This window comes from Lepus europaeus, chromosome 16, assembly GCF_033115175.1.
Source record: "Lepus europaeus isolate LE1 chromosome 16, mLepTim1.pri, whole genome shotgun sequence".
Taxonomy (NCBI): domain Eukaryota; kingdom Metazoa; phylum Chordata; class Mammalia; order Lagomorpha; family Leporidae; genus Lepus; species Lepus europaeus.
This window is the reverse complement of record NC_084842.1, coordinates 34,435,757-34,455,616: the sequence shown is the minus strand read 5'-3', so window position 1 is coordinate 34,455,616 and position 19,860 is coordinate 34,435,757. Positions and strand designations below refer to the sequence as shown.

Below are 19,860 nucleotides of genomic sequence, written 5' to 3'. Positions count from 1 at the left end.
TGGTGCATGTATCACTTTGATACAAGATGTTCATGTCTTTTGGTTAGATACCCAGTAGTGGGACTGCTGGAATATAAGACAAGTCTATGTCTAGTTTTTTAAAGAAATCTCCTTATTGTTTTCCACAGCACTGCACTAATTTACATTTCAACCAACAGTGTATAAGTGTTCCCCTTTCTTCACAGTCTTGCCAGCATTTGTCTTTTGGATAACAGCCAACTGACAGGGGTGAGGTGATATCTTATTGTGGTTTTGATTTGCATTTCCCTGGTGGCTAGTGATGTTGAACATTCTTTTGTATATTGATTGGACATTTGTATTTCTTCTTTTGAGAACTGCCAACTCCAAGCTGTAAATATTTCAATTATCATATTTCTAAACACACAAATAGACACAAGTCTAATCTGAATAACAAAGAAAGCAAAATGTTTTCTATTATTCAAGTGTAATTAAAGATGAAGAATATTTAGTAATAACTTTTTATACAACATTGTGTTTTGTTTTTACTTTCAAATACAGTGTACTCTGAATCCTTGCTTTGTGTAAAAAGAATTAGAAACAACAATATTTATATATATATATACATATATAGTAATTTTAAGGTCTTTAAGTGTGTATTCCTTTTTACTTTCATTAAAAATTTCAGGATATAAGGAGCTGTTTTTAAATTTGTTATTCAGGTACTTCAGAGGCAAAGAGACAATTGGAGAGAGACCCATCCTCAGAGTTAAGCCCCAAATCCCCACAATGGCCAAAGTTGATCTATAGCTGAAGCTGAGAGCTAAGAATTCAATCTGTCTCCCACATAAGTGGCAGAAACCCAGTTACTTAAGCCATCACCGTTGTTGTCCAAGGTGTGTATTGGTGGAAAGCTAGGATAGATGCTAAAGCCCAGAATTAAACCCAAGGTACTTGATGTAGGATTCAGGCACCTTAACTACCAGGTCAAATGCCCTGCCTCAATTTTTATTTTTTTTCTCTCTGTCTCCCCCTTTTTTTTTCCCTTTTTGTCTGCCAGTGTCTACCACCTTGTACTCATCTGACGATTCTTGGAATATGACCCAGGGATTTTTTAATTGATTAGATATGAAGTTCAATTTCTTCAGTGCAGCTATCGCAGCAATTGATACTTTCTGAAATGGAAAAGGCCTTGAGTGATATATAAAAGCACTGAAGAGAATCTTTAAGAAGCTATGCTTGAAGAAAGGGTCTTCAAATAACCTCAGCAGGCATATAATATCTCAAATATCTCAGGGAGATAAGATAGTATTGACTTATAATCCAGTGGTATCTACAATAGGTCCATTTATTGTGGAGAAGTGACTTGTGAGTTTTTTGCATGGTTAGGACAATTTATCTTTTCTGTATGAATTGATAATATAATGAAAATTACACATTCAACAAAGTGGGTTTCTTGAATAAAAGTCATCTTTATTTCAAAAAGCATATTCATTTCTCTTTACCTAAATCATATTCAAATGCTGGGTCTATACAAGGTAATGAATCAACATAACCAAAATTAAAAATTTGACAAATATAATCCTTTTAAAATACAAAATGAAATTTATAATTTTATTAAGAGTTCATATTTTTTTCCATTCTGATTAAACATACAATGGAGAACTTCTCATTTTTCCCTAAATCAACTTTTCCTTAAATCAACAAGAGTATATATTGGGATAGCTGATAATATAGATATAATAAATATATTATAACCCAAAGACAGTAAAAATGCATAAAACAATAGTACTAACTAGTACACTTAAGATGAATATTGATATTTCACTGATTCCCTGGGTGATCTCATACTCACTTTAACCCTATCTTTAGTATAATTTAATAGTAAGTATTCATAATGAGAATAAAGTAGAAATTTTTGACTTTCAGGTTATTTGAATTATTTTACTGCTTTATCGATATTGTAGGAAATTCTGCAGTAGGGTTGGCAGCTGGAGCTGTGGGATGAGATGCAGTCTTGGTCTCCCTATGTAGTTTCGGATACAGAGTCGGCAAAGCTGGCAAAGAGAGCTTGGTGTAGCTACAAGAAGACATGAAAATTTTTTAAAAAAATTTTTAGATTATTTAATTTAGTTAATCTCATTTTTACTTGAAAGAGATGTGGACAGAGATATTCTATGCATTAATTCATTCCCCAAATGCGCATAGCCACCAGGGTAAGGCCAAGTCAAAGCCAAGAGCCTGGAAAAAGGATCTTCCAATTGAGTGAAAAGGACCCAAATACTTGAGCTGTCACTTGATAGTTACAAAATCAGACATGGAGAAGCCTTCACTCAAACCAGACACTCTGATATTAGCTGCAGACTTCCTATGCAGCATTTTAACCACTGCATCTAACGCCTGCACCTGGATCTTTATGTGTTGTATGATACATGAAACAAGGCCATAAAAATTATGACATTAATAGGATAGTATGATTGCCATAATAAAAACATTTATATAGAACTTATAGTGCTTTTATTTATGATATGTTATTATAAATGAAATATATTCCATTTACAATATTTAAAAACAATTTTCAGGCTTATGAAATTATTCTTGCATATAAGGCCTCAGAAAAAAATTCTGCTTTTTGAAGGAGAGATAATTTTCAAAAGCTCTAAAAAGTGTTATATAATAAAAGGAGAAAATTTAGAATTATATATTTTTCCCAAATAGGGTTTAATAGTTAAGATAAAGGGGGTTTATCATAGTCTCTAAGTTAGGCTTAGGGTTTTAGAATAGAAGTTTTAGTGTTTGAAAATATTTACTGATTACATTTCTATAACACCTTACAAAAGGTACATGCTGTTAAAATGGGATATATTCTCAAAGACACATTAGCAAATATTATATCAGAACTGCATTTTATGCCTTGCTAGAATGAATGGAACACATTTAACCACAGGAATGTGAACATTTGTATACAATGAAAGAAGAAAATTAAAAATCACCATTTCTCTCCTTTATAGATAGGATTTAAGTTAAAAAATGTTCCTACATTCACAAGAAAATTCCACATTTATTACATTATTTCCTATGTCTTTGTTTCATCTATTTCAGGCAAATATATTTTTGTGTCTATCCATTTCCACATGCATACTTCATACCTTCATGTTGAAGCAATATTCTTTCTACCATGCTACTAGTTGTAGCTACATCTACAGGTCGCAGAAGCTCTGTATTTTTGGCATTGATATCTGCTCCAAATTCTATCAGTAAGTTTACAATTTCTGTACTGGATTGTTGAGCAGCAGCATGTAATGGAGTATCCCAATATTTGCCTTTCTGTACATCAGCACCTGCATTTAAATAGGGAGTGATGACAAATACAAATAAAAATTAATCAGGTGAAGTCAATTACAACAGCAAGGGCAGAAAATGGAAGGCAATGGAGAGAGGGTCTAAAGGGGTATTCAGTTCTATATATATATATAATTAGTTATTTCTTTCATGTCTGCTTTTATGGACATAATTTTTGCAAAAAGTCAAAAAACTAAGTTAAAAAGGTCTTACACATTTTTGCTGTACATTTCTCAATGTTGCAACTTTTATGTACTGGAAAAATACATACTTAATTTTCATATATGCCACATTTACATATATATGTATACATTTAAAATCTTAAATTATAGTATATATAGATATGCATTGGCATAATTGTTATGTTGTTCTTTAATGCTTATGGTATTATTATGTTTGAAAGATCTCATAATAAAAAAAGAATCTTAAATTTTTAATAATTCCAAAGTAACCATATCCTTTATTATAAACTGTACAGGGTTAAGTTTGCTCATGTCTGTTTCAACATGGTTGATAGCTCTTAGGAAAAATCAAGAGCTTATTGCTTTTGTACCTTCATTTATTTTAGGAAAATAGACCTCTTTGGTGTCTTGGAAAACTCATTAATCAAGTTATGTGAGTAATTTATGTAAAAAGTATAAGTATTTATATTTTCTTCCACTTCTCACTTATATATGTAAGACAATAAACACATAAAGACACTGAATCTTTAAACTGGAAAAGCATATTAATGATACCTGCATGCAAAGTAAAAATTTTAAGATACTAACATTAAAAAACAAAATCCTATATGTGAAATTTCCTACTCTACAGCTATTTTATCTTAGTGCAAGCCCTGGCACATGATGGTCATACAATACATGTGCAATTAATAAATACTGTTTTATATTGTAAAAAAAAAAGTCCCATCTTCCAGTACATGAATAGTTACAACACAAGAAATGTCTAGTGATAAAAATGCACAAGTCTTTTTAACTTTGCTGATAAAATTAGTAGAAATAATGTTGCCTGCAAGAAGCAGGACATTTTCAAAATCTTTTTATGGCCCTCATGCTACTTTCAAATTTGAGTAAATGTAATCATTTTCAATATTTATAAAACAAATACAAAATATTTAGTGAAAAAAATATATTCCACAGCAAAATATTTCCACAGAGAAGCATAAACTTTATGGGTTTTATCAATTTTATGGGAGAACAGAGCCTCAAAATAGTAATCAGTCAACAGCTACCATCTTCACCTTTTCAATACTTTTTAAAACACATTTGGTGAAAAGAATAATATTCTAACAAAATAAAGAAAGATGATAAAACATAAACTCTATTGGTTATATTAAATTTCTTGGTGAACATGGGTAAGAAATAATCTGACAATGACTATTAACAGAACTCGCATATATGACTCTTATTGGTAAAATGAGAATTAAATAGTAGATGCAAATCCTGCTTGTAAGAAGCTAAGAAGGCTCACGCCACAGCTCACTAGGTTAATCCTCTACCTGTGGCACCAGCACCCTGGGTTCTAGTCCTGGTTGGGGCACCGGGCACTAGTCCCAGTTGCTCCTCTTCCAGTCCAGCTCTCTGCTGTGGCCCGGGAGGGCAGCAGAGGATGGCCCAAGTACTTGGGTTCCTGAACCCGCATGGGAGACCGGGAGGAAGTACCCGGCTCCTGGCTTCGGATCAGCGCAGCGCAGGCCGTGGCAGCCATTAGGGGAGTGAACCAACGGAAGGAAGTCCTTTCTCTCTGTCTCTCTCTCGCTGTCTATAACTCTCTCTCTCTTTCTTTCTCTCTTACTGTCTAACTCTGCCTAGCAAAAAAACAAGCAAACAAACAAAAAAAGAAGCTAAGAAAATGAAACACATATAGGGTTTACTAAAAATATGTCATATATCAGAGGTCAAATAACTGTTAAGAGTAATAAATATCATAGAAGTTCATTAACTCATTATATAAATATCTTCTAAGCATTTACCACATGAGAGGGAGCCATAATGTTTTTAAAAAAAGAGATGATGGAATAAAAATACATAATCCAGATCCTATAGGAATTTCCAGTCCTATGGCAGGAGAGAGGTCACTATGGTCTCAATAGCTTAGGAACACTTCTTTGGGGGCTAAAGTTGAACCCTGAAGGACCTATTTGTTTCAGGTGAGGGCACTGAGTTTTTTCAAGCAAGCAGAACAGGCAGTGAAGTCTGAGAATGTATGGTTGGTAGAACATAAGGATTTATGGTTGGTATAAAATAAGGTTTTCCAAGCAGTTACTATCTCTAAAATTGCTTTTGATGGATTTAGTCACAGGTATATATATTTATATATAATTCCGCCAAATATATATATATATTTATATTAAAATTTGAGAATCTTAATTTCATAACCTTTCACAGATAGGGCTTTAAGATTCCATTATACATATCCAAAATATGCTACTGCTGTTTATACAAAATGTGTTTATGAACGTATTTATCTGCAAGGTTTGAAGCAGACTTATCAGGAAAGAGGTTCTTTTTTGTTGGCTATATACATGTGAGAATTTTTACAAAAAAGCACAATTTGAGCAATGAGATCTATTGTTAGAGTAGCTTATTTATAGAAATAATTCATTGTATGTATGAAGAAAACAGATTTTGTCAATACAAATACCTGCATAAAGAAGCTTCCAGATGCAATGGAATTGCTGTGACATACAAGCTACATAGAGAGGAGTTCCCAAATGAGGAATGTCTTGGTCAACATCTATGCCCCAGGATATTAATATGTCAAGACATTCGTGGTGACCTGCCAATGCAAGATAGACATGAGTTTATGTTGACTTAATGCCCACCCCCCATACATACCCCTCAGCCCATGCAGCCCCTCTTGGGATATTATTCATTGAAAAGTAAGTGGAGCACTACAAGCTGCTAAAGGAACTTTCTCCTCTAGTCATTTAATCTCATAACTAAGTTACCTTTACTGGCAGCCTCATGTGTGGGAGATGGAAGACATGACTCGAGCTGGGCTTTGGCACCATATTCCAAAAGAAGTTCTGTACAGCTTGTGCTGCCTTGTGAGCATGCATTGAATAAAGGAGTCACACCATCTATTGTGATTGCGTTTACCTAAACCAAACCCAAAATCTAGTAAGATCCATAAATCATACATGATTAAGTTAGTTACACATTTTTCGAAAGTTATGTGATCTATTGATAGAAATGAGAAAATGTGTACAGTAAATATGGCATAGTATAATTAATTCATACACAGCAAAGACAAAAGCTTGACAACTTCAAGAGGTAAATAGAAATAGGATGTGGCAGATAATCACAGGAATGAATATATAGTAAATGAAAATCATAACAAAATATCTGCTTAAGTGTCAATGAGCAGATACTTCTTAGTAAGAAATATAATGCAAGCAGACAAACTATACTGGAGATATGAGAATGAAGCCACTTTGTTCTGTTTTTAAAAATGAGTCATATATTTATGTATTTTTTAAAAAAGATTTATATATTTATGTATTTGGAAAGGCTGAGTGGCAGCGAGGGGTAAGGGAGAGAACAATAGAGTAAGAGCAAGAATGAGAGAGAGAGAGAGAGAGAGAGAGAGAGAGAGAGAGAGAGAGAAAGAGAGATCTTCCTTCAGTTGGTTCACTCCTCAAATGACCACAATGCTGGGGCTGGAGCAGACCAAGGCCAGGAACCAGTAATTCCATATAGGTCTCCCACATGGGTGCAGGAACTCAAATATTTGAGACATCATCTGCTGCTTCCCAGGCACATTAGCATGGAGCTGGATCGGAAGCAGAGTACCTGGGACTCAATGTGATATGGGGTTTTGTTGTCCCAAGCAGTAGCTTAACCAGCTGCACCACAATACCTACCCCAGCTGGTTTTATAAAGTGGCTAAATTGGTAATTCCATTCTGAGAATTAATCTAAGAAAAATCATCTAAAGGATGGACAAAAGCATAAATACATCCAACTATTGCTATTTATAGTCATGAAGCAGGAAATAATCTTAAAATTTTATATGTTATTATGCAGCAAGCTGCCCATTTATGAAATGATTGGAAATCCTCTTTAGAGTGCAGGGGGAAGTCTGCAGCGACTTTAGAGCTATACTTCTATTTGGCTGTTATTGAAAACTATTGAGAAAGAAGGAAAGAAAATAAAAATGAGAACTTTCTTGATTTTCTCAGTCAGTAGGTATGAAATTATTCATGTTTCTAAAAGATACTTACATTAGCTCCAGCTTCCAGAAGTGTTCTGGCACATGCCACATGATCACCAAGGCAGGCTTCATGCAATGGAGTGATATGGTCTATGGTTACTGCGTTTACATTATAGCCCTATATATGACATAAATAAGCCACAAATTAAAATCATCTCTATAAATTTCATTGGGTAATTAACATTAATTATCCTAATTTGATCAGCATACATCATATACATGTATTGAAATGTCACACTGTGTCCCACAATACATACATCTATTATTCATAAAATTTTTCATGCTTTAAAAAAGAAAAAATCCAGGGACCAGTGCTATGGCTCACTTGGTAATCCTCCACCTGTGGCGCTAGCATCCCATATGGACGCCAGTTCTAGTACCGGTTGTTGCTCTTCCAGTCCAGCTCTCTGCTGTGGCCTGGGAGTGCAGTAGAGGATGGCCCAAGTGCTTGGGCCCCTGTACCCGCATGGCAGACCAGGAGGAAGCACCTGGCTCCTGGCACAGTTCTGGCCGTAGCGGCCATTTGGGGAGTGAACTAGCGGAAGGAAGACCTTTCTCTCTGTCTCTCTCTCTCACCGCTGTCTGTAACTCTGCCAATTAAATAAATAAAATATTTTTTAAAAAAGATAAAAAATCCAGAAAACAAAAAAAAAATCATTACAGAGTGATATATTTTGAAGATCAAAGAATCTCTAACAAAAGTATGTCAGTAATGGTCAGTTCAAATGCCTTAGAGTCTGTGAGTTGTCCAAATTATTTAACCTAATTATTGCAGCAGCATTGTGCCCTTCAGTATTTTGTTCAACGGATTCTGGGGTGTTTTCTGGAAAATTTTGCTATTTAAATTTTTTTGTTTTTACTTTTTATTTTTAAATTTTTATTTATTTATTTATTTTGTAGAACTAAATATTGTGCACAGGATCACTTGGTTTGTTTGGGGCTATATAACTAAAGTTCAGCCAAGAGTGGGAAAAATATTCTGAACTATAATAAACTGCTTTTTGAACTTTTATCACTAAATAGTTATGATTATGTTATGATTTAATATAGACTTAGTGGTTAAGATCTCTGATTATGGAGTCATTTAGAGTATGCCTGACTCCATGCCTGACTCCTTCACAAGGTAACTGTTTTTTTTATTTAAGATTTTATTTATTGATTTCAGAGGTAGAGTTACAGACAGAGATAGGGAGGCAGAGAGAAAGCTCTTCCATCCTCTGTTTCACTCCCCGTAAATGGCTGCAAAGCCCACAGCTGGACAGATCTGAAGCCAGGAGCCAGGAGCTTCTTCCAGGTCTCCCACCTGGGTGCAGGGGCCCAAGCACTTGGGCCATCTTCCACTACTTTCCAAAACCACAAGCAGGGAGCCAGATTGGAAGAGGAGTAGCCAGGACGTGGATTGGTGCCCATATGGGATGACAGTGCCACAGGTGGAGGCTTAGCTTACTATTCCACAGAGCAGATCCTGTTTTTAATTTTGACAAATACTTTAACCTGTAATTTTAGGATGACCCTTAAATTAGATGATGTCTGTAAATAATTATTTTTACTAGTGTCCAGCACATAAAAATACTAGATTTTATTGCATTGTAACTCAATAAAAACTAAGTAAATACTTTAAATTATATTCTAAACAAATTAACAATATCAGACTAAACTAAGTAAATATTATTAGCCTTCTTGCTCTGTTTGGTAATTCACGATCTATTGATAATCACAGTGAACACTATAATAGGAACAATATCCATACTACATCTTCTCAACCTATTACAGATTACTATAATCTGTAATTCCAGTGAACATGAAGGATTTTACACTGAGGAAAGAAAATAATCATCCTAAATCTTTGTCACTGACAAATAGAAAAATTTTAAGACCTTTTAATTCTCTTTTCAAAGGTATCAAGTTGGTTGCCCAGAAGTCAGGTTTGGAGAGCTAATCCCAACTGCCACACACTAGAGTGACCAAATGACACAATCAAGAGAGGAGTTTCCTACAAGGAGCGATTCCCTTTCCCATCGGACTTTGGGGGCAGCGGCTCCCTCTTCTTGGCCAACTCATCCATGGATGTGAGATGGACACTGAGAAATGCTTCTCAAAGAACTGCCTGAACCTTTCCAAGGGATGACCCTTTAGAAATTACTGACCTTTCATCCCTCCATTGAGTAAAAAGCAAAACAAAATGGTCACATGGTTCTCACAGAATTGGGCAGCCCTGAAGGAGCATCTCATCCTACATCTTCACCTCACAGCTGAGAAAATGGAGACTCAGGCTATGGCTCACTTCCAGTGCTAGCCTGGGATCTAGGTCTGCCTAGTCCCAGCCACTGTCGTTCAAGCTTTCTTCATACTCATCTGAGAACATTCCCTTCTCCTTCATACTGGGAAACACTAAATGCCATGAATGACGAGTATGAAGAATACTTGTGTGTACATATGAACCAAACTGTAAGCTTTAAAAAAGACTATCTAGGTCCAAGGCAGGGTGTTTTCCCTTTCAGTGAAGAATCTGTGCTTTTAGTTTTTTCCTCTGGTGAGTCTGATGAGCAGGCAGGTGTCGAAACCATTCCTATATCACTTCCATTGACAAGGTCTCGTAAGATATCTCAGACTACGGACAGATCATTGTATTTTAGGTACTTTATGACTGGACAAATGTTCACATTGTACAAAGTTAAGCATATTTGGAGTGCCTAGTAAATAATACACAATCCTATTAGTACTTACTTAAGTATGTCTATCAATGAACAAATAGAATGCATGAGAAATTTAAAACACTAAGACTTATAATTATACTAAAGCATTTACAGGAAATTTCAAAGATAAGTCGGAAACCATTAAATGGCTGAGTTAAGATAAAGACAGTAATAAAATGTAAGCAGTTCTCTTACTTTTAATTGATTTTTTTTGACAATGCTTGATGCACATGTGGAGGGAACCCATTTTAAGCCATTTGTAATTTTACCTGTGATAATAGTGTTCTGAGAGCAAGCAGACGACCTTGACTTGCTGCTTCATGTAGTGGTGATCGATCTGCCCAGGAACCTGTCAAGAAGGAAAACAAAAATCTGTGAGTCAAAGTAAGCCCTAAAAGGCACAATCAATTCCATTGGAATATAAGTTATTCATACTAAGCATTCAGCAAGGTGACACAGATACTTATCATTAACCCGGAGATTTGATTCTTATGCATAGGATCTGCTTAGGCAGTTTGCAAATCTGGAGGGTCATAATGGAAGTTCTGCAGTTGAACTATCTCAGACTTGCTGTTTTGAATTACCCCCCAAATCAGAGGAGTATTTAAATCACTAGATCAGCCAAACAGTCAAAAAACTAAAAACCTCTGTTGCATGATTTTTCAGAAACCAGAAAAAACATGACTTGTACTTTTAGCAGGGAGAGCAGCTGGAATGCTCACCTCTGTGCATCCTAAGCTTGCCCTGTAGTTCCCCAGCTTCTCCTATAGGCCACAACATGTGCCAAGGAGGGGAAACGGCTGAGCCCCATTTGAAAGGTGGAGAGATTGGGTGGGCTTTTTGGAGGGGGTGTTATGGGTCCTGAGGGGGCATATTGTCATCTATATTTAAAGAGGGCAGGCAGTACCAAGGGTTCACTCACAAGTCATTGGTTCTCCATGTGCCAGGATTGGGTGGACTGGTGAAACCATGTTGAGTTGGCATGCAACGTCCCTTCCCCTCAACTTTTGCTTTTGTTACGTGTCTTTTGCAACCTTCCCACTAGAAATATTGATCCCCTCTCACATGGAAATCCCCCTCTCCTCCTCTCCCACAGCCTGTCTTGACTCCCAGCAACCTCCCACAGGCACACCCTTTCCGCTCACCCGCCTCACCCTTGTGGTCCACCATGGGTGGGTTTGTAACAAAGTGGGCTGGTACACAGTGCTTTTCATGTAATTTAAACAGGACCAACATTGATGGTTTGATTTAATGAACAGAGATTATTTTAGAGGTTTTAAAGTGATTAACTGAGTCCAGACTATGATGCCTACCAGAAAAAAATAATTTAATGATGTTATTGGTTGATAAATGAAAGCAAAACTGACTAAAGAGAAAATCTTCCAATGTCAGATGATTATGGTTACTGATATCTGCTTCCCTGCCACATCTTCTTGCATTTCTAAATCCACAGGATGCAATAAATAAAACTATCTTCTTTAAAAGACTGCAGATCAGTTTTTAATATGAAGTCACTTAGCTGTTAGAAGAAGGTTGCAGTAGATGTTTTTAGGAACCATCTCATTACCCTTACATTTCACACCTTTGAAGAAGTCTATACATGTATCTATGACCCTATACTTTGGTCTTATTGTAGAACTTTGCCACAGCAACCTAAGTGGTAATCAAACAATTCCACTGAATTAAGATGTGAGGCACATAACAAAGGCTTACAGCCTTTGTGAACCTGAGGCAAGGGATAGAAGTAGGTAAGTTGCCAATTATTAACCTTTTAATTTCTAATGATATTTTAGGATTTTATTGAAAATACAAATCCCAAGGGAGAGGGGATAGAGTCTGTCTTCTCCTTGCTGTTGATTTATAAGTAATGGTAATAACAGTTAATATTGAATAGATTTACCATATGCAAATACTAGTATAAACTCTATGAACATCTATATGAATTCTACTCACATTGAAGTTTTTAAAGAGTATTCTGTAGAAATTAAAACTATCTTCAAAAAAACCAGTGATTCTCCAAGGAAAGACTCTGCTGAATGATTTTAAATCTTATCACATACATCTAGAGATCTGAGTTAGGAGACACCTCTCCTCTAATTCTTCCAGCTCTCTGTAACTGTTAATTCACAATTTCTGCAGTCTGATTTTTTCATGTGACTATATTCAGTGTTTCCTTTAACTCCAGCTACATTAAGATTTATTTTAAAAGTAACTTCAATTTTCATGTTTTTCTGAAAAGTCTAGAGTTGACAAAAAATTAGATTGAGCAATTACAATTTGTTCCCTAACACTGAGATTATGTCCTTATCCCATGAAGTGGGGAAGATCCAACCTATTAACAAAGCATGAAAAACATACAGCCCACTTCCACTAATAGACTTACAGTCATCCTAAATGTGCTGGATTACTGTTTCAAAATGTATGTGATTAATGAAACCAATTCTTGTGGCACAGTTAGGTCTTTTGGTCATGAAATATTTTCTCCTTCAACATGCAGTGAATGAAAAAGTTGGGGACGATTTCTGAAGTCCTGAGTGTTATTGACAATTCTTGGAGTAACAGTTTTGCAGTTGAGAAAAGTGAAGTTTTTTTCTGTGATAGCATGCCTAAATAAAAACAGCACAGTTACTCAGTCCCCACCATATGCCCTATCACTGGGCCTAAATTTACTTTTATTAACCCTTACACTGCTCCTTTGAAGTGGTCATTACTAATATCCCTATTTTCCAGTTGAGGAAAATGAGATAGATGTTAAGTAATTTGCCCAAGGTCACATAGCTTCTAGTTGCAGTTGTAAAATTCCAACTGTAATTTCCAAAGACAATATTTTGAACTCTGTCTTTGCAATCCTTTCTCTGAACATACAAATACATACATACACACACAGTATGCTAAACATTTCAGTACCTTGTAAAACGAAATTTTCATGGGAATTTTTTGTTGCTATTAATTTATTGATTTATATTTCCTTCCAAAATTCTTCTAACTCTGCCTGTCAAAAAAAAAAAAACTTTCTAAACAGTTTCATTTCATGCTTTCAATAGCACAAGAAAATGAAAGTAGTTAGTTGTCCATTCAAACCAAAATGTAACTATGTAAAAGATTAAGTCAGAGAAACAAAAGCTATACATGATTTTAAATTTTGACTGAAAATTTTCAGTAACTTAGTTGGATAAAAATTAAAAGCAGTTTTCTGCTATTTCTGCTTATTAATAGTTTTCTGCTATTGGAGTCCATTCCTTTGATATTTAGGGAATTTCATTGTGGGCAGTCTTTACTAATCATATTACAGCTTTAAGATATAGCCCATTTCATTCAGATTTCCTTTTTATCATATGTTTTTCTGTACTCTGACTTAAGGAAAAAAGGGCAGTGAAAATTAAGTCATCAAATATTTATAAGAGAAAGAGAGAAACTCCTTAAGTATGGCCTGGAAAAAGTGAAACTCTCAAACAGTTTCTTGTTCAGGCTTACCTGTAGTCCCAAAATAATAATAATTGGGATTTAAAGTTGGGTCTGGCATTGTGGCATAGCAGGTAAAGCCGCCACCTGCAATGCCAGTATCCCATTTAGGCACCAGTTTAAGACTAGGATGCTCCACTTCCAATCCAGCTCCCAGCTAATGCCCTGGGGAAAGCAGGGGAAAATGGCCCCAGTACTTGTGCACCTGCTACCCACATAGGAAACCTGAAAGAAGATCCTGGCTCTTGGCTTGAGCCTGACTCAGCCCTGGTCATTATAGCTATGTGAGGAGTGACCCTGTGGATGGAAGATCTCACTCTCAATGTTTCTCCCTCTCTCTCTCTCTCCATAGCTCTTTCAAATAAATAAATAAATCTTTAAAAAATGTAAACAGTATCATAAGTCTCAAAGAAAGATTAGATTTTATTTTCTCTCTTTATAGATAGATTAGTAGATAGACTTTAAAATCTTGGGCCCTGCACCCCATGGGAGACCAGGATAAGCACCTGGCTCCTGCCTTTGGATCAGCGCGGTGAGCCGGCTGCAGTGCGCTGGCCGCGGCGGCCATTGGAGGGTGAACCAACGGCAAAAAGGAAGACCTTTCTCTCTGTCTCTCTCTCACTGTCCACTCTGCCTGTCAAAAAAAAAAAATGTTGATATAGCATCATTTCTTGCTTTTCTAGAAAAATAGTAAGTCAGACATCAAATCTGAATTTTAAGTTGAAACAAGAAATATTGTTACTAGATTTTTTATATTGCTTCTTTTGAGTGTTGCATGGTACTATTATATATTCAAGGCATAATTACAATAATATAACCAATAAATGATTGTTGGCAGGGCAGAATTGGTAGGCAAACTAGCAATTTGTAAGAAATTGAAACACTATGTTCTCACTAAAGTGCAGAAATTGCCATCATAAATAACATTTTTTAAGGAAATGGACCTATTTCAAGTTCCAGCTTATAAAATGCAATCTAATGTTTTAAAAGTCATTTGAAATTGCTTGTTTTATTATTAAACAACTTGACTGCAAAGTGAAATTCTAAAGAGCTTCAGAATATATATCAATTTTCAATTGTGAATATTTAAATAAGAAAATATGAATAATGTAAATATTTTCCAGGTAAATTTCATATGTGACACCAATATGGTCAGTTTAATTAGGGGAGTGATAGTAAATTAATCAAGTCTAAGTAAGCACTGCTTGCATGTGCATTAGAGTTTAAATAACCACAATATTTATAATACGAGGTCTTCCTGTATAATGACCTAATGAATTTCATTGTCTTAATTTATCCTTAAAAGATACATGCTGAGTCACTTGAAGCTGACTCATTATCACTGTCTATTTTTCAATTTTTACTAGTTGACATGACAACTAACCAGATGATGGGGACTGGCAAAAGCCTAGAGAAGACGTTAATTTTTGGGCTCATTCATTTCTAATATATTATGAAGGCTTTTAAGGGGCAGCAAAGCTAACAATATTTGCAGTTGAGGGCTACTTGGTATTCCTCCCAGACAGCTCTCTTTCCTTGCATTCCAATATATTTGTTCATCAAACTGATTGCATGAGTCTTCTGAACAATTTCTGTGTTACTTGCTAGTGTTCAAAAGAAACAGAGAGAGAGAAAAGGAAAATGATCTTTTAGAAAATAGACTATACAAGGGACCAAATAAATACCAAATATTCAAATTCATCACTCCATATCCATCTCCTAGTTTTCCTCCTGAGACTGTCAGATAGCTTCCTGTCTCCTCTGTCGTTCTTTGCTATAAAGGCTTCAGTCCAACAAGATAAAGAAAAACTGAAGCCAGATTTTATTTGTGTATAGATATAATTTGCTATTACTTGTATCGATATAACCTCCATTGCCATAAGAAAGAAGTTCGATGTCATTGTAATCTGCAGAAGTGTGCTGTGAATACTGAATGAGCTGCACCTTGGTCCACAGAGCAGGGGAAAAGCTTGTAAAACTACTGTCCCGTTCTTTCTCCAGATAAACTGAGCTCTGTATAGGAGCCTCAAAGCCTCTCACTATTCTTAAAAGAAGTGGAATAGAGTGGAGGGTACAAGGAAAAGAAAATAAAGACCAGGAGTAAGCAATGAAATGTTGTCTGGGGCCCGGAAGGAAGAGACTAATGGGAGGCAAGCCTGGATTTGCACCCTGGCTTAGAACAGTGGCCTTCATTAAGTTAGCTAACCTCTCTTGATTCCATTTGCTCACAAAATGAGAAAGCACTATCTATGAAGTAGGGTTTTTGAGAAAGGTTTAGAAATGAGCATGCTAACTGCCTCTTATATAAATACATAGTAAATAACACCTAGTATTATTGGCTGAACATAAACTGATAAACATAGGAGGCTCTCATACAAATCTTAGGGAACAATCTTTTTCCCCAAACTAGAGAAACGCAAGCCATAAATGACAGCTTCTATTGACTAAAATGCTTTACAGAGCTGTCAGCTTAATTAAAAAAACAGAAAGCAACAGAATGGGTTATAAATGTATTTAAACTAGTAGCTATCACAATGTTGCATTTGATCTTCCTGAAGAAATGAGAAATAAAGCTATATCAATGTATTAAAGGAATAATTTTTAATGTCACACAGGCCACCAATGAAAAAAAAAAAACTTTTGTTTTTAGCTTTGCTTCTGAACTCTCCAGCAACTGTACCTCATTTGCTTACGTGTAGAAGAATTTATGTAATTAATCTGGTAACATGTGAGAATCAAAGTATACTATATCAAGTTCCAATTTCTGTTTTGAACTAAGCTTTTACTTTACTCCCTATTTCTTCTCTTCAAAATACAAAATTCAGCAAATACAAATTTATGTTCAAATGTCTTCAATATTAATTCAACATTTATTTTGATATGATTTATATTAGAAGGGTTTATAAACTTTCTCAATATCGAACAAAATATAAATATCTTCAAGAAAAACTATGTCATAATTTTGCAGTTGTGTTCTACTTTAATAGGGTATCTAAGATAAAAGCAATGTCAGCCCTATTTAAAGAAAAATTCTATTGAACTCTTCAGGATAGATTACTCAGTGAAATTGTTTTACAAAATATCTGTAACCTTCACTTTCTAATCTAATCCTACTGTTACCGTCTCTCTGAAGCAACACAGGAGGTGACTCTGCCTATATTTAGAAACAACACAAGTTCCCAGACATCTGGTAGATAATTTACAGAGAGTATCCACCCTGTTTTGTAAACACCGCTTTGCTGGAGCAAAAAACATTTGCATTTTTAGGTATATACAGTTATGTAAGGTCCATACCTTACCTAAATCACCATCACCCCATGGCACTTCAAGCCAGCCACTGTTGAGATAAATCCGACTCATATTTTTTTTTTAAACAGCACCAAAAGAAAAAAATCACTTGTCACTTTCTAGTTCTGTTCAGCCATTTTAGGAAGCTCTAAGCTCCTTGTAATATGACCGTCCACCTCCAGAAAGAAAACTAGCTCTCAAAAGCCTGATTTATTGTCATAAAATTACCTTTTGTTATTTATTGCTTCTTTTTATTGGAGAAATTGATAATTGTAATTTTTTTTCTTACAGTTTGTGTTTTGCAGTGAAATAAAAACATTACAATTAGCCTCTGTGAGGCTACAGTGAAAGCATTTAATAATTTAGGAGGTCTTTGTTCCAATCTCAGACTTTTAACTTAAGTTAGACGCTTTTGAGAACTAACTTAGCAGTGGTACAGAGCGCCCCCTGGTTTTGGTCACATCCAAGTTTCCTCATTGTTAGAACAGGAAATGCTGGACACTTATCTCGGATCAGGAATTAAAAGAAGAGTTAACAGAGGATATTCACATATAACACTTTCATTTCTCATATATCTCCCTCAGCTATAAAACAGTAAATCAATAATCTGCTTCACAGTATAGGCAGCGTCACCATAAAGCCAATGAAATTTTAACTCCAGGACCCCTAACTTCCACGGACCCTTTCTGAGTCTATCTAATTTCCTATCTTGTGTTTCTTAAAGAACTCCTCCAAATGTGTATTATGTAAGCCTCAGACCCAACAACAACCAACCCATCCCTACTCACAATTTTACAAGCAAATTAAAAATCACCAAGCATTGACTGACATTTATTGTATAGTTTCAGACAACTTGATTAACAAAGCCACAGAAATTCTTTAGGGCGTGGTTCATAAGGAGGGAACCACAATGTTGCCAAAACCAGACTCTTCAAAGGTTGAGACTATCCTTACCCTTCAAGTCTCATCATCTCTGAAAATTTCCTCAAATAATGCCTTTCCAGATATAAAATCACCATATTTAGCTGCACGGAGGGAGCTAACGGTATATGAGGATAACTTTAGGAAATTCGAAGGAAATATGTGTTATGAAAAAAAGTCTGCAAATATATTCAAAATTCCACAGACTTTTTTCCCCTAGTTTTTTACCATAAACTTTTTGAAGTGCTCTCATCTATATGAATTGCATGCAATTTATTCTAATTGATTTCTTGTTGTTCATTGCCTATATGCCCTTCATTATTTCATAAGAAAATAATGTATATGACTGGGCAGGAAAATTACAAATGAAAAAATTGCTACAGATTATCTCAAGAAAAGGAACTAAATATTCAGCAAAGTGAACATAGTGGTTCCCTCCATGTATATCCAAAATCAAGACAGAAAAGAGTTTTAAGAGCTTTTCAGAAAATAGTGCTGCTATTGGAGGATATTACTCAACCATCCCAATGAGCCATTATTAATCATCACTACCAGGAGCACACCATGCTGACCTAGGGCATCATAGAGATCTCAGTTCAAATTTCAAGATACTAGTCCCGTAACCTTTGGCAGTGAACATCTTGAAACTCAAGTTTCTAAACTGTAATGGTGAAAATAATTCTAATTACCTTATGGGAGAGTAGTGAATGTAAAATACTGAACATAGCACAGAACGCATTTGAAAAATCACACGTACAACTTGAATTCCAATGTAAACAATTTCTTCCATATATCTTTCTAATAATCTTTTAACTACATGTTCTAAACAGAAGAAATGATAACTTATTTAAGATTATGAAGCATGGGCCAGCATTGTGGCATAATGGGCTAAACCTCCACCTGTGGTGCCTGAATCTTATACAGGCACCAGTTTGTGCCCCAGCTGCTCCTCTGCCAATCCAGCTCTCTGCTATGACCTGGGAAAGCAGTGGAACATGGCTCAAATGCTTGGGCCCCTGCATCCATGTGGAGACCCAGAAGAAGTTCCTGGATTCTGGCTTTGGATGGGCTCAGCGCCAGCAGTTGCAGCCATCTGGGGAGTAATCCAGCAGATGGAAGACCTTTCTCTCTGTCTCTCTCTCTCGCTCGCTCTATCTGTACCTCTACCTCTCAAATAAATAAATAAATAAATACTTTTTAAAAAAAGATTATAAAGCACTATCTCACCTTATTACTTTTGCCTATATACCTGCAAAAGATTGGGGATTATCAAAATTTAGGGACAACTATCAAATCCGTATGGGTAACTCCACAATCGGTAGTTTCTACCCTAATGTCATCCATGATTTTCACTGTCCTCATTTTAAAATCTACTTCAGGGAACTTTCCTGAGTACTTTGCTGGCATCTCAATACATTTCCAAAAGCAAACTTAAATTTTACCTTTCTAGCTATTTCTGTTTTGCATGGTTTAAATAGTATTGGTGTATTCACTGCATCATCTGGAAGTAATAATATCTTAAAGTTAAATACAAGCCTTCATATATACTATTTCATGTGCTTCTTTGAAAAGTTATTCATCACAGCTGGTTGTTTCTTTTGGTTTCTCCCTCCCTTAGATCCTTATCATCCCAAATTTAGTCTGTATCTATCTGTATTCCACCTTGATATCTCTCTTCAATGCATGAATAGAAATATTATCCACATGCTGGTTAACCAAGTTTATACCTCCAGGCCAATCCTCTAAATGTGAAATGCTCATTTCCAAATAGTTGTTCTGATTTATTTCTAATTCTCACACCCCACAGGCCAACAGTCATAGTCTTCTTTCCTTATTAATTAAATGTTATCCAAACTTTGAGTATTTTTTGACCTTTACTGAGACTACCTCAGTCCAAGCCACCATTATTTTCACTTGACTTATTCCAAAGAGCTCCTAACTGATCAGATGTTTTCTCCCATGATCTGACAATAGTCTGT

At 35.5% G+C, this 19,860-nt stretch overlaps 1 protein-coding gene across 4 annotated transcripts in view; it reads right to left on the bottom strand.

The window, feature by feature from the left end:
• Window positions 1-1,632: 1,632 nt before the first annotated feature.
• ASB5 (ankyrin repeat and SOCS box containing 5) overlaps window positions 1,633-19,860 on the bottom strand; it is a 92,097-nt gene continuing 73,869 nt past the window's right edge. For all 4 annotated transcript variants that reach the window (XM_062212857.1, XM_062212859.1, XM_062212858.1 and 1 more), the window contains 6 exons: window positions 10,480-10,559; window positions 7,525-7,632; window positions 6,251-6,401; window positions 5,944-6,078; window positions 3,108-3,299; window positions 1,633-2,038 (listed from right to left, as the gene is read on the bottom strand). In XM_062212857.1, coding sequence (XP_062068841.1) covers window positions 1,911-2,038; window positions 3,108-3,299; window positions 5,944-6,078; window positions 6,251-6,401; window positions 7,525-7,632; window positions 10,480-10,559 — 794 coding nt within the window. In that variant the 3' untranslated portion in view covers window positions 1,633-1,910. The remainder of the gene's footprint in view (window positions 2,039-3,107; window positions 3,300-5,943; window positions 6,079-6,250; window positions 6,402-7,524; window positions 7,633-10,479; window positions 10,560-19,860) is intronic.